Source organism: Eurytemora carolleeae, unplaced genomic scaffold (assembly GCF_000591075.1).
Source record: "Eurytemora carolleeae unplaced genomic scaffold, Eaff_2.0 scaffold228, whole genome shotgun sequence".
NCBI classification, from domain to species: Eukaryota; Metazoa; Arthropoda; class Copepoda; order Calanoida; family Temoridae; genus Eurytemora; species Eurytemora carolleeae.
Window position 1 is genome coordinate 230,697 of NW_019396363.1, and position 13,418 is coordinate 244,114.

General features: G+C 32.8%; 1 protein-coding gene and 1 long non-coding RNA gene across 2 annotated transcripts in view; both read left to right on the forward strand.

The window, feature by feature from the left end:
- Nucleotides 1-12,798, forward strand: part of LOC111701743 (transmembrane protease serine 9) — a 34,931-nt gene extending 22,133 nt beyond the window's left edge. Inside the window, exons 17-23 of the mRNA XM_023473152.1 lie at nt 356-435; nt 859-952; nt 1,301-1,379; nt 1,915-2,018; nt 2,401-2,454; nt 11,986-12,075; nt 12,700-12,798. Of these exons, the coding sequence (XP_023328920.1) occupies nt 356-435; nt 859-952; nt 1,301-1,379; nt 1,915-2,018; nt 2,401-2,454; nt 11,986-12,075; nt 12,700-12,783 (585 nt within the window). The 3' untranslated portion in view covers nt 12,784-12,798. The remainder of the gene's footprint in view (nt 1-355; nt 436-858; nt 953-1,300; nt 1,380-1,914; nt 2,019-2,400; nt 2,455-11,985; nt 12,076-12,699) is intronic.
- LOC111701746 (uncharacterized) lies at nt 3,069-4,517 on the forward strand. The gene is made up of 2 exons (XR_002765262.1): nt 3,069-3,141; nt 4,174-4,517. It is a non-coding gene; the product is annotated as an uncharacterized LOC111701746 (long non-coding RNA).
- Nucleotides 12,799-13,418: the final 620 nt, after the last annotated feature.

Genomic DNA, 13,418 nt, shown 5'->3' on the forward strand with positions numbered 1-13,418 from the left:
AAGTATGAATAAGATATCAATATTTTTGTTTCTTTAAACTGTTAATTTTCTGTATGGATTCTCTGCAAAAGTGACTTCTGCAATTTTTGTTTTTAAGATGCTATGGAGAAACTCACTAAAATAAACACTTTTTGAGCCATCTGCCATATTATTGATTAGCTTAAGGTTTCAAAGATACTGAATTATAAATCAGGCATTGCCATCTTTGAACAGAGGCCAGATGGTCAAATGCAATTATGCTAATATTCCTTTAAGGTGATGTTTACATTTACAGAAGTTAGCATGACAGGTTTGCAAAAATTCAATATAAGACATTCTGATTAATATTCTTATATTTATATATAAGTATGTGTAGGACCAAGCAATCACACCAAGCCAAATATCTGTTGTTCTTGGAGAGCATGATCGAATCTCAACTACAGAAACACAGATCAGGTTCGGAAATATATAAATCATTAATATATGTTGTCTTGTTATCATATTAGTTGGTTGGCAATCAACACCATGCCCTATGCTGTTTTAAAATCGCAAAGACGTTTTTTAAAACATATTTGTTTTCTAAATCTTAATTTTAGCAAAATTCTATAAATAATTAGATAAAAGCAGCTGCAAATATTTTAACATTTCTGGTTTTCTAGATCTCCATTTTCTTGTTGTTGTACGTGCACCATAACATTTTGAAAGAAAATAATTTCATTTTGTACTGCCCATGCAATTGACGAACGACCCGGGTTTCCAATTTTTCTAAACTCTGATTCGCCCCAACGTTATTTTTGGCCTGTTAGGATACAAATTTGTATTTATATTTCATATTTCATAATCACACAGACACAAAATGCTAAATAATTTAATATTTAGGAAGCAGTTTTCTGTTGAGAAGATTATTACACATCCAGGATATGTTCCGGGTAAACAAAAAGATGACATTGCTCTTCTCAAGCTCAGTACAAAGGTGACATTTTTATGAAAAAATAAAGAAATTCACAAGGATACTCTTTTAGCTTTTGTCTGATCAAGGATAAGTGAGATATCATACTTTATCTCTTGGAAGATTGATTATTTTATATTCTGGTTCCTCTTTAAAGGTGACTTTCGCATTTAAGCTAAACAGAGATTATAAATAAAATTGTCAGAAGTTTATGATAGAAAAACAACAATACTTTACCTCATTATTTGATTGAGATTTCCATTGTGAATCATACAGGTCATTCTTTTTTTGATTGGTGGGTCACTTGAAATTTCATCCATACAAAAATCAATACAACAAAATATCAAAATAAATATGAATAATGTGTGCCAGGCTGATCTGAAGATTTATACTCCAGCATGTTTACCACCTACTGGGACATCTTTTGTTGGGAAGACTGGAACAGTTTATGGTAAATTTTCTATCTTAAAAATAATGTATTTTACATTATCGACCTATGATTCCCCCAACATAGGGCGCTAAGTTACCTAACGTCCATTGGGATGATTATTTAAAAAAACACATTCTGCAAAGTTTATTTGAAAAGATCGCCCATTGTCATCTCATGAAAAAGACGATAAAATTATGTAAATTTTTCCAAAAAAAAACATCCCTCCTTGCAGTCTGGATGTTTTGTTTCCAAAATAGCCCTTGGTAACCTCTTTTAAAGTTAAATTTCCTTAACTTCCCTGTAAAGTAGCTGTGAAATACCACATTTACCAACATTACCGCATTTTGGCCAACATTTCTGAATTATGATACCAAACAGAGGGACATAAAATCAAGTTTCTTCCCTTGCGACCCATCGACAAATTTTGCGGAAAAAACATCCCTTGCTGCACTCTGGATGTTTTGTAAGCAAAATTGATTTAGTGAATTCTGTGGAATAACTTTGAACATAATTATATAAAACACTTTTGATTATAACTTGAATATGTTATATAAAGGTTGGGGTACAACATCGTCTGGTGGACAGGTCTCTAACAAGCTATTGGAAGTTAACCAAGATGTTGTCAGCATTGCTACTTGTAAAACTGTTTTTGATAATTCGGTAAATTTTTTAATTTTAAAGACCATAGTATAGATGTAACCTTTTAATGTGACATTAAGTTTTTAAGCATATTTCTTGTTTTGCAAGAAACTATGAAATGATCAAAAAATTGGTTTTCGTCCTTCTGAAATGTTCACAATGGGATTTGTGTTAATTAAAAAAATTTTAAAAAGATCTTGAGGAGATTATTTATATTGAGTTACTTATTGCCACTGATTTCATAAATTCTTTACCTTTGAATTGGTGCGGTACAGTGGTTCAAATTTGAACCGGCAGATGGTAGTTTAGCTATGCAGCTCAAATTGGTTAAATTAGGTCCTCAGAGACTCTAACGCAGGAGTAACAATTTGCTATTTAATTTAAACTAACCACTAATTTCTAGATTCTTGATGGTATGCTGTGTGCAGGAGGAGTAGCAGGAAAGGATTCTTGTCAAGTAAGTACACTTCAGAGGAATTGTAGCGAAAAGTGCGCTAAATGTTGTACAACATGAGCTGGCAACTTTTGTGTTTTATTTTTATAATCCAGGTTGCTTGATCTCAATATCTACTGTTGTGCACTTTCAATTAAAGGAATACAGCTATCAATAAAATCTATAACTTTCCAATATCTTAATTTTAGTTATTCATCCACTAACTGAATAAAAATTTAATTAATCTGCAGATTAACAAAAGATCAGGATCAAACATTGATCTTGATATCCACAATGCAAGAGTTACCAGCTCTGAAGTCGGGTCTTATAAGTTCTGAATCTTGGGATCAAGAATGAATCTCTATGCTATTCAGAACTACAAATCAATTTAATTCCTTTTCAATATCCTGTGCGCGAGGATTTAGAGAACACAAGTTCAAGATTAACAATTCTCCACACAAACGTTTCGTCCTCTGATCTAAGACAGTTCTAGGTTTTTAACCCTATTCCCGCTGGGGGGGGGTCAATTTGTCCCCCCCCCCTGTAGTTTTTTTTACATAACTCAAAAAGTATTGGTCTGAGGCTGTTGAAATTTTCTGACTTTTCTTACATACCCAAAGCCCTCCCTTTAGGCCTAAATTCACAGTTCCTGATGCAACCAACATTCATTCATTGGCAGGAGTTGTCAGTTGGGGTGATGGTTGTGCAAAGGTATATATTTTTTGCACAAGCAATAATATTCCTTATATAAACCCTAACATACATAATAAAAATACCAAAGCCATTAATAAAAACTAGGCTTCCAGGGCAGGTTGTGCTCATATCCGATTTCAGCTTTTATCTGCAACATTTTCACTTCTTTAATTATCAAACAATAACAACAAAATTCCAAAGGTTAATCAATTTTTTGTGGATTCTAAAAAATTGTATTTTTTTAAGGCAAATTCTATAAACCTTTTTTTTGTTGTCATTTGAGGTACCACAAAATATTTGGGCCCATTTGGTTCAGACGTTTTGATGTTTAGATTCTAACAGAAAGACAAGCAAAGTATAGATATACTAGGCTTTCAGGGTACTTTGAGCCCATCTTCTATTTCAATTGTAAACATTTTCTCATTGTATACATTGTAAAATAATAAAAAAACAAAACTTCGAGGATTTTATAAGAAATTCGTGGATTTGATTTGATTTGAGGCTAATTTATGAAATTCCGATCATCCCTTAACCTTCCCAGGGTCATGAAAGGTCCCACACAAAATTTGGGGCCGATTGTTCCAGCTGTTTTAACATTTATTGGATACAAACATCCTGATAGAAAGCAAAGTGTTTATGTAGTAAATGACGTACTCTTAAAAGTTCGTCCCCCAAACTGTATCAGTCCAGGCACAACCAGTCCGCTATCCAAGTCAACCAGGACACATCCCACCTGGCTCTAAATAAATTAAAATAAAAATTGTTTTGTCACGTAAACCGGAAAAATTTCCGGGTTATAAAATGGAACCTAGAAGTTTTATGGTTTACATTATGTAAACCGCACCCATTTCCGGGTTACAAAATGGAAACTGGGAATTTTTCCGGATTATGTTATGTAATCCGTAAGCATTCCAGTTTCCATTTGATCAGGAGTTATCCCAGAATTCCACTTTAAGCAACAAAATTCTGAATCATTCCATTTCCAAGATGGAAATTTTATTCCAGAATAATGGAACCCCTGAAGATAAGGCAGAATATATTTGTGTTTAGGCTGGTAGTTATGGAGTATATGCTGATGTGGCTTACTACAATGCCTGGCTTCAAGAACAGTTTGCTGCTAACGGTGGAATAACACTAACCTAATCACTCTCCGCACTAAATCTGATTATTTTTCAGTCAGTGTACTGCAAATTGCTGCAGTACGCTATGAAAACTTAGTTGAGGGTGGAATATTTACCTCATAAGTTTTAAGTATTATATATTATAAATGCATAAGTATATTAAGTCACTAGCTACATTTGTGTTATAGATAACAGATCTTTGATAGTTATATCTGCCTTAGTTTATCATTTTTATGTAAAATGTATTTCAAGAATAAATAGCATATGTGTACATATTCATTAAATTATTATTGTGGTAAACAAAGAAGGCCATTATTGTCAAGGATGTAATGGAAGGAAAGTTATTTCAGAAGTATACACATCTTTTGTACTGCAGTGTACTGTCTCTGGGCGGTAATGTAAACACAAGATGGATGGGATCCATCTTTCACATAAAAGAAATCATAGGAAACTATTATGTGAATTATCAAAATTATCAAAATTTAATGCTTTTAACCTCCTTCGGATACTTAACGAACACTGATGCATCTATTCTTATTTACAAATTCCGCCCAAAGAGAACTGGTTTCGTTGTGTACGACTACGCAGAGTATACACAACCGCAATTAACTTTCCTTGCATTACACCCTTGATTATTGTGATGTTTTTAGTCTATCTATCAATTCTAGTGGGGAAAAAATATTGGCGTTAAAGGGAGTGTCTGACTAGACATGGTAGTTGAGATGAGAATGGGGTATTGTAAAGAAATTAAAGACGTTTAAGTGTACGGTGTATAATCATTCAGAAAAAGTGAAAATTAAATCATTAAAATTAGAGAAGATTTTAGTAGATTTGTTTTAAATAAGAAAAAAATATATGTTTTTAATTAATTTGTTTATTAAAGCTCCAACAGCTGCTGGCAAAAAAAACCCAAGATGTTGAAGAATCAAGTCATGGAAAAGAAATAAAAGGCGGCAACAATAAACTCTCTTCAAGCAAGAAAGCTAAAAAGAGTAAGAAAAGCAATAAAAAAAGAAACAAGAAAATGAAGGAAAAGGAAGGAAAGAAAAAAGCAAAGAAAAATAAAGTCTCTAAGAAAGCTAAAAAACTGGAAAAGAGGCAAAAAAGGAAAATAAAAAACAAAAAGAAGAAGAATGCAAAAAAGTCAAGAAGAGTTAAAAGTCAAAATAGCAACAAAATAGTGAGTCAAACATGTACTGCAGTCAGGAGGTGGAAATGCCAGTGCACTCGTTTGTTCTGGAAACAGTACCTCGCCAGCAACTTTAAGATTACAAGCTATTTTTGCCAGCTTAACCAGCTGCCAAGACAATATCAAGCAAGCTTGTGAGACAGCTCTACCTACTGTAAATGCTACTCTTCTGGATACATGTGCTACAGATGCAAAATTTTTCTCAGACGCTGTGGATATTTGTACAAAAAAAACTGCTGACATCTGCACATGCTGGAAAGACCCAAACCTGGAGACTCTCAACACCAAGTTTAGTCCATGCAACATTGCACAACTAAATGCAGATGTTACAAAAACACAAAAAAGTTGTGTTACAGCCTTTTCTGAATGTAGAGGACTTCAAGATGAGGCATCTTAAGTAATTGCCAATTGTGCAAAATCCCCTGAAGACGTTAAGAAGAAAATAGATGCAGCTACAGCTACCTTGGAGGCTCTAGAAAAATTGAAGACAGCTGCCACAGCAATTGCTGATCAAGCAAGAAAAACCAGAGATATCCGAAGCATTGGTAACAGAGCTGTTACTTGCACTGTTTACATCAAAACATTTGAAACAGTTGTTAACAATGCTGGAAACAATCCAACATCAAGTTCTTCTAGTTCTGCAGTAAACGCTCTTGCTATTGAAACAGTAACTGTTAGTTGCACAGCAACAGAAAAACAAGCCTAAGAGCTTTGTTGGCTATTTTGGATCAAATCATTCTTCTAGTGAAACAGTTAATAGCGACCCTTCAAGCTGATTATGCAGGTATTCAATCAGACAGTTTTTAAATGTTAACTTATACATATGAAAAAAATAGAGCTACAGTGATACCCAAAAAACTATAGAATAGAACGCCGACATTTATGCAATAATTAATTCAATTGATTTTGTTACAAAGCGAATTTAGTTTTTTGAGTAATTTATTAAATGACTTATAAAGTGAATTGCGCCTTTTAAACAATTGTTGTTTTTCCTGTTCTTTGCACTATTTAAATTCATAAATTAAGTCTAAAAGTCGTCTTCCTATTCCAGAGTTTTCTAGTTATCACTATAGTAAAACAATATAAACTGTTATACAGCCTTGTAAAACAAAAACATAGTATTTGTTGCACTTAATTTGTTTATTTCAGAGTGTATCATTTTACTTTGCATGAATAGTTAAATTTTAATATTACACTTTCTACCAGAGATCTTGAGATCTGAAATGTTCATTTTCATTCTGCAAAAGATGAGATTATAATAATCTTTGTTTTAAAGTAACAACAACAACAACAGTTTCCACAACAAGTACAACAAAAACATCATTAACAACAACAGTTTCCACTGCTGCACAAGTCAAATGTGGTGTGAAGAAGGCTGGCTCAAAAATTGTGGGAGGCAATGAAACAGAGGTGGGTTTAAACCTCAAAATTTCAATCAAAAGTTCATCTCTCTTACCAAGGCATGGTCACTAACTGAACAAAAAAACTTAAATTTCAAAAACATGTTTTACAAAGGTGAATGAGTACCCTTGGATGGTTATGGTGGCTTATCCTGACGGAAGTAAGTACCCATGTAGCTAAAATTAGTTGCCTGTCTACAGTTTGGGCGCTTTTTGCATTCCATTTATTTATTGGTCTGCCACCGCTCACCTTTGCTATAAAGTTGGTGTTAAAAATAAAGACACCTGAAGTTTTTACCGATTCTAAAAGTAGATCATATCTAGAATCAAGTAGATTTTTAGAAATCCCTTATTTTCATTGACCACTGTATCTTTATAAAAATTCTTTTTTTTTGATAAGGCTTCACCTGGTTAATGAGCTCTAAAATATCTTACCAAACATTGAAGTGATTTTAGGGTATTTCATAAAAAGTGTCTGCAACTTTGACATTTTAGCCTCTGCAGACGAATAGTGGAAAAACTAAATTTATACAACTAAAATGTACTTGACTTTTTATTGTTTGAGGTTTGTATGGTTATTTTCTTCAAATTTGTTAATTCTATAATTGATATATTTATCATATGATGACAACAATTAAGCAGAAAATCTCAACATCTTTTGGATGGCCTCATAATCTTATGAAACAATTTTTCAGTCTAAACCATACAACAAAGATTAAATTGAATTTATTTCCTCAAAAAGAACTTGACAGATATTTTTTAAAAACCTACATGCTAGTTCTAGACATAGTCTACTTTCAGAATAGGTAAAAACTTTGTCTTTGTTTTTAAAACCTATTTGATAGCTGAAGTGAACGGTAGGGGCACGGATGACGCAAATTTTGCAAGATAGTTTTGAATTCATGAAAAACAACAAATGCACACTAATAGAATTTGCGAAAACTTGCTTTTGGTGAAAATCCTAATAACTAAAATAACTAAAATTTCCCTAGCAGGGAAGATTTTATTTGGTGTACTGTTCCGATTTAGTCTGTATTTGTACAGTACTACTGCTTGTTCTAACTGGTAACAAATCATCCTGGTACTTGATATGAACCTGAGTGAACAGTATTGTAAACTCAACCAAACATTTAATAAAAAGACATAATTCAACTGTAAACATAATTTGAATTCAGTACACTGGGGATGTGGAGGTACCCTAGTTTCTGTAGAGTGGGTGGTGTCTGCTGGTCATTGTTTTAGAGATGGACTTTGGACAGTGGTAATTGGACTTTTGTTTTATGTTTACATTCACAGTAGCTGGCATTAACCCTATCCCAATCGGGATATTTTTGTCTAATATAGATTTTGACAAATATTAACATGTGACTTATGTTATTATATCCATTTTTAAAGGTTTTTAAATATATAAGCCCTGTAGCTTAATTTAAAATAGTTATTAACTATTTCTGAAAAAGTGAAGGATTCTTATGTATAAGCTGTTATAGAGTTATTTAGAAAAAACCACACAGGGGGGGGGGGGTTGGAAAACAGCCCCCTTCCACCAAATTGTGATAGAGTTAAAGGCTTGCAACAATCCAAATGAGAACTTGTTCATTTCAAAAAATAAATATTTGCAGGGCCAAAGTATATCTGAGAACGATATATCAGTTGTTCTTGGGGTGCATGATCAGTTGAATACTACAGAACTAAACAGGTTTGGTATTGGATATCTATTCTATATCATGTATATGTTGTCATGTTTATAGTTGATTAGTTGGTTGGCTCCATAGACAACAATAGAAACTCAGCTAACTCATTTCAAGAGGAATTGTGGGGTTCATATAGAACACATACTGCTGTGTCTGCAGGGGTTTGTTTTAAACTTCAATTTTGGCATATATTTAGACCATATATTCAGTAGGCATTTCTGGCGTATGCGTCAATACTAAATCATCTGAGAAATAGATAGATATTTTCACCTAAAATAAAAACAAATAAATAAGAAAGTAAACAAAGGAAGCACTTTTTTCAAATTAAAAAAAAAATTCTACTGACAATGCCGGGCTCTTAAGCTAGTGATTAATAATTTTAAAGACTTAAAATTGATTTAATATCTAGGAGGCAATATTTTGTTGAGAAGATCTTTAAGCATGATCAATATGTATATAATAATTAAAGCACCTCCTGACGAAAATGACATTGCTCTTCTGAAGCTGAAGACAAAGGTGACATTTATCTATAGGGGTTGAGAACAGTACCCTTTCAGCCTTTTTCTGATCAATGATTATTGAGATAAACTACTTTAATTTTTAGAAAATTTATCATTCAATGTTCTGGTTTCACTTTAAGAGGGACCTGCGAATCTATGCTTTACAGAGATAATGAAGTAAATTTTCAGAATTTAGCAAAGTCTAAGACAACTATATTCATCATTGATAATCAGTTGTAAGAGTACCTCTTGTATCTCATTCTAATAAATAGCATCTTCTTTTAGACAAAGAGCCACTCCAAATGAAATCCCTTTTTCCAGTAAAATCAAACTAAATATTAATTAAAGAATTATAAAGTAAAGATAGTTATTTTAGAGGTGTACGCATCTTTTGAACTGCAATGTACTGTCTCTGGGCGGTAATGTAAACACAAGACTAATGTCACAACCTGACATGGGATCCATCTTTCACATAACAAATCAATGAAATATTCTGGTCATAGAAAACTTTTATGTGAATTATCAAAATTATAAAAATTAAATGCTTTTATCCTCCTCGGATACTAGAGTAACACTAATGCATCTATTATTGTTTACAAACACCGTCCAGAGAGAACTGGTTTCAATAAGTACGCAGAGAATATGCAACAGCATTTAACTTTCCTACTTTATTACTTTGATACGAATAATGTTTACTAGGTTGATCTCACTAAATTTACACCAGCATGCTTACCAGTTGCTGGGACATCTTTTGTTGGGAAAACTGGAACAGTTTATGGTAAACATCTCTTTTCTTCTGTTGAAATGTTTTAAAATATAAGTGTAAAAGACAATAAATTAGAGTCTGGGAAGAAATCATCCTCATCAGAGTACTTTTGGAGACCCCTATTAAGACATTCATGGAAGTCTCATTGGAGACCCCAATATTTATATTGGAGACCCCCAGAATTTTATTTGGAAGTCTAAACTTTTCATTGGGGAGCCCAAGCTTTTAGTTAGCGACCCATTAATTTCATAATTTTCTGTTGTCTCAAATTAAATTATTGGGGTCTGACAAAGATGTTGTGGTCTCCATTGAAAATCTTGGGGTCTTCAATGAAATTGTGGGGGTCTTCAATAAAAATCTGGGAGTCTCCAAATGAAAAACTGGGGGTCTCCAAATAAAAACTGGGGGTCTCCAATGAAAAGCTTAGGGTCTCAAATGAATTTTTTGGGGTCTACAATGAAAATCTGGGGGTCTCTAATGAAAAGATGGGGGTCTCCAATAAAAATAACTTATTTCCAATGAACTGTGATTTTAACTACAAGAAATATGTATTGCGAAATTTAGTTAAATAGCAAAAAGGCGTTTTGCGCAAATTGCAACAAATTATACATTTTTGAAAAACCCTTGACCCAGCCAATTCAAATTTGCAAAATTTGAAAACATAAATGTGTATTCAAGAAAAACTGAAAATGCGCAAATTCCCTTTAAAGGCGTATGTGCAAAAGTCTGTGCAAAATTTCTTTTCAAAATCGTGCAAGCTGCTTGGTTTTGTTACTGGGTTTCACAGAGCTATAAAATGTTAAAATCCAATGACTGGAAGTAGGTCCTAATATAGATTTAGTCTGGTATAAGTAAAATAAAGCATGTCGGCAGTATGCCTGAGAACTCAGACAGTAGGTATAAAAGCCCAGCTTTTAGTCTTAAGTGATGGGCATGTTTTAGAAAACTATAGCTTCCTAGCTCAAATACTGTTAGGGTTATCACAAAAAAATATGAGAGGAGGGGAGTCAAATAGGGGAGTGGGGGTAAAGGGTTAAGGAATTGTGATTAAAATTACAATATGTTATATAAAGGCTGGGGTGACACAGAGCCGTCCAAGTTTTTTGATAAACCACCGCCAACAGTGCAAACAAAACCACCGCCAACAGTGCAAACAAAACCACCGCCAACAGTGCAAACAAAACCACCGCCAACAGTGCAAATAAATCCTCTCAGGGAAGTTAACCAAGATGTTGTCAGCACTGATACTTGTAAAAAGGCTTTTAATGAAACGGTAAAATTTACAATCTGAAAGAAATTAGTATAGATGTAACCTTTTAATGTGTCATTCATTATCTTCTCAAGAATATTTCTTCCTTTGCCTGAAAAATAAATAAACATAAATTTGTTCACATAACTCTAGAATGTTCAAAACTTAATTTTTGATTTAATTTAATTTTTGAATTTATAGGTAAGTAAAATTAATATATTTTATAACGTTTAAAATTCTAAATTAACAATTTGTGATGTAAATTATCTTTTATGAATTATTTTCTAGATTCTTGATGGTATGCTGTGTGCAGGAGGAGTAGAAGGAAAGGATTCCTGTAGAGTAAGTACACTTCAGTGCTATAGGAATTGTAGCGAAAAGTGCGCTAAATGTTGTACAACATGAGCTGGGAACTTTTGTGTTTTATTTTTATAATCCAGGTTGCTTGATCTCAATATCTACTATTGTGCACATTCAATCAAAGGATTAAAGCTATCAATAAAATCTATAACTTTCCAATATCTTAATTTTAATTATTCATCCACTAACTGTATAAAAATTTAATTAATCTGCAGATTAACAAAAGATCAGGATCAAACATTGATCTCGATATCCACAATGCAAGAGTTACCAGCTCTAAAGTCGGGTCTTCTAAGTTCTGAATCTTGGGATCAAGAATGAATCCCGTTGCTATTCAGAACTACAAATCAATTTAATTCCTTTTCAATATCCTGCGCGCGGAGGATTTCGAGAACACAAGTTCAAGATTAACAATTCTCCACACAAACGTTCCGTCCTCTGATCTAAGAAAGTTCTAGGTTTTTAAACCACACAATGCTAATTTTGTAAACTTATTTCTCATAAGATTAAATCAAATAATACAATGCTTCTGTTATAACAGTAGATTTATGTTGAATCAAATATTATCAAATCTTGCTGATTTTAGGGAGACAGTGGAGGTCCATTCACAGTTCCTGATGCAACCAACATTCATTCATTGGCAGGAGTTGTCAGTTGGGGTGATGGTTGTGCACAGGTATATATTGTTTGCTCAAGCAATAATATTCCTTATATAAAGACTAACGTACATAACAAAAATACCATAGCCATTAATTAAAACTAGGTTTCCAGGGCAGGTTGCGCTCATCTTCGATTTTAACTATTATCTTTTTTAATTATCAAACAATAACAACAAAATTCCACAAGTTAATCAATTTTTTGTGGATTTTGAAAAATCTTAATTTTTTAAGGCAAATTCTATAAACCTGTTTTTGTTGTCATTTGAGGTATCACAAAATATTTGGGCCCATTTGGTTCAGACGTTTTGATGTTTGGATTCTAAGAGACAGACAAGCAAAGTATAGATATACTAGGCTTTCAGGGTACTTTGAGCCCATCTTCTATTTCAATTGTAAACATTTTCTCAATTCAATTTTAAATAATTTATATTGTTCGTTTTTAAAAACTATCGTTTTTTTCATTTCTCTGGACAATCTAAGTCGATCTTCGATCATGTCTGAACAACACTGCAATGACCATCATTTACGAAAAATGTTGTTTGTTCACAAAAAAGATGACCATTGCCCATAGATCATAACATATAACATTACAATCTTGGTTGCAGTTTACTTTAGTTTAACTCAAGTTTATTTATGTTTAGGCTGGTAAGTATGCAGTATATGCTGATGTGGCGTACTACCGTGAATGGTTTGCTGAAAACGGTGGAATGACACTCACCCTCTAATCATATTTGCCTCGTAAGTTTAAAGTTTGTGTGTGTTTTACAATTAAGTTACTAGCTAAATTTGAGTGAAAGATAATTGATCTTTGATAGTTATTTCTGCCTTAGTTTATTATTATGTAAAATGTATTTCAAGAATAAATAGCATATATATGTTTTACATGTTTATTGAATTGTTTATTAATAAAGTGGGTGCACAAACTTTTTTGCTTTAATACCCCGTGATAAACCTTTCTGAATATTTCTCTTAAAACATGACTTTGAATTAAAACCATAGATAAAACAATATATAGATTAAGAGTGATCAATGTTTGAATAAAGCACCCCAACTTCCGGTGTTCGCAGCGTTTTTACGTAAAAAATTACGTTAAAAATTCAAAATTATATTTATATATATAAAATTGCAATCTGTTTCTCTGTATATCTGTTTATTTCCCCCCCCCCCGTCATCGATTTACCTTAAATTTTGATTGTGAAAGTTGGGAGAGCCACAGGAATATTCTTAGCTTTGTTTTAAGTTTCTAAGCTGAGTGGGTCGACTTTTAGAGCGAAAATTTAGTTTCCGGTAAAAATAGACCAAGTGCGGGTAAACGTCTTTGTTTTGATTGTTTAAAAATAAAATTAGGGAACTCATGGAC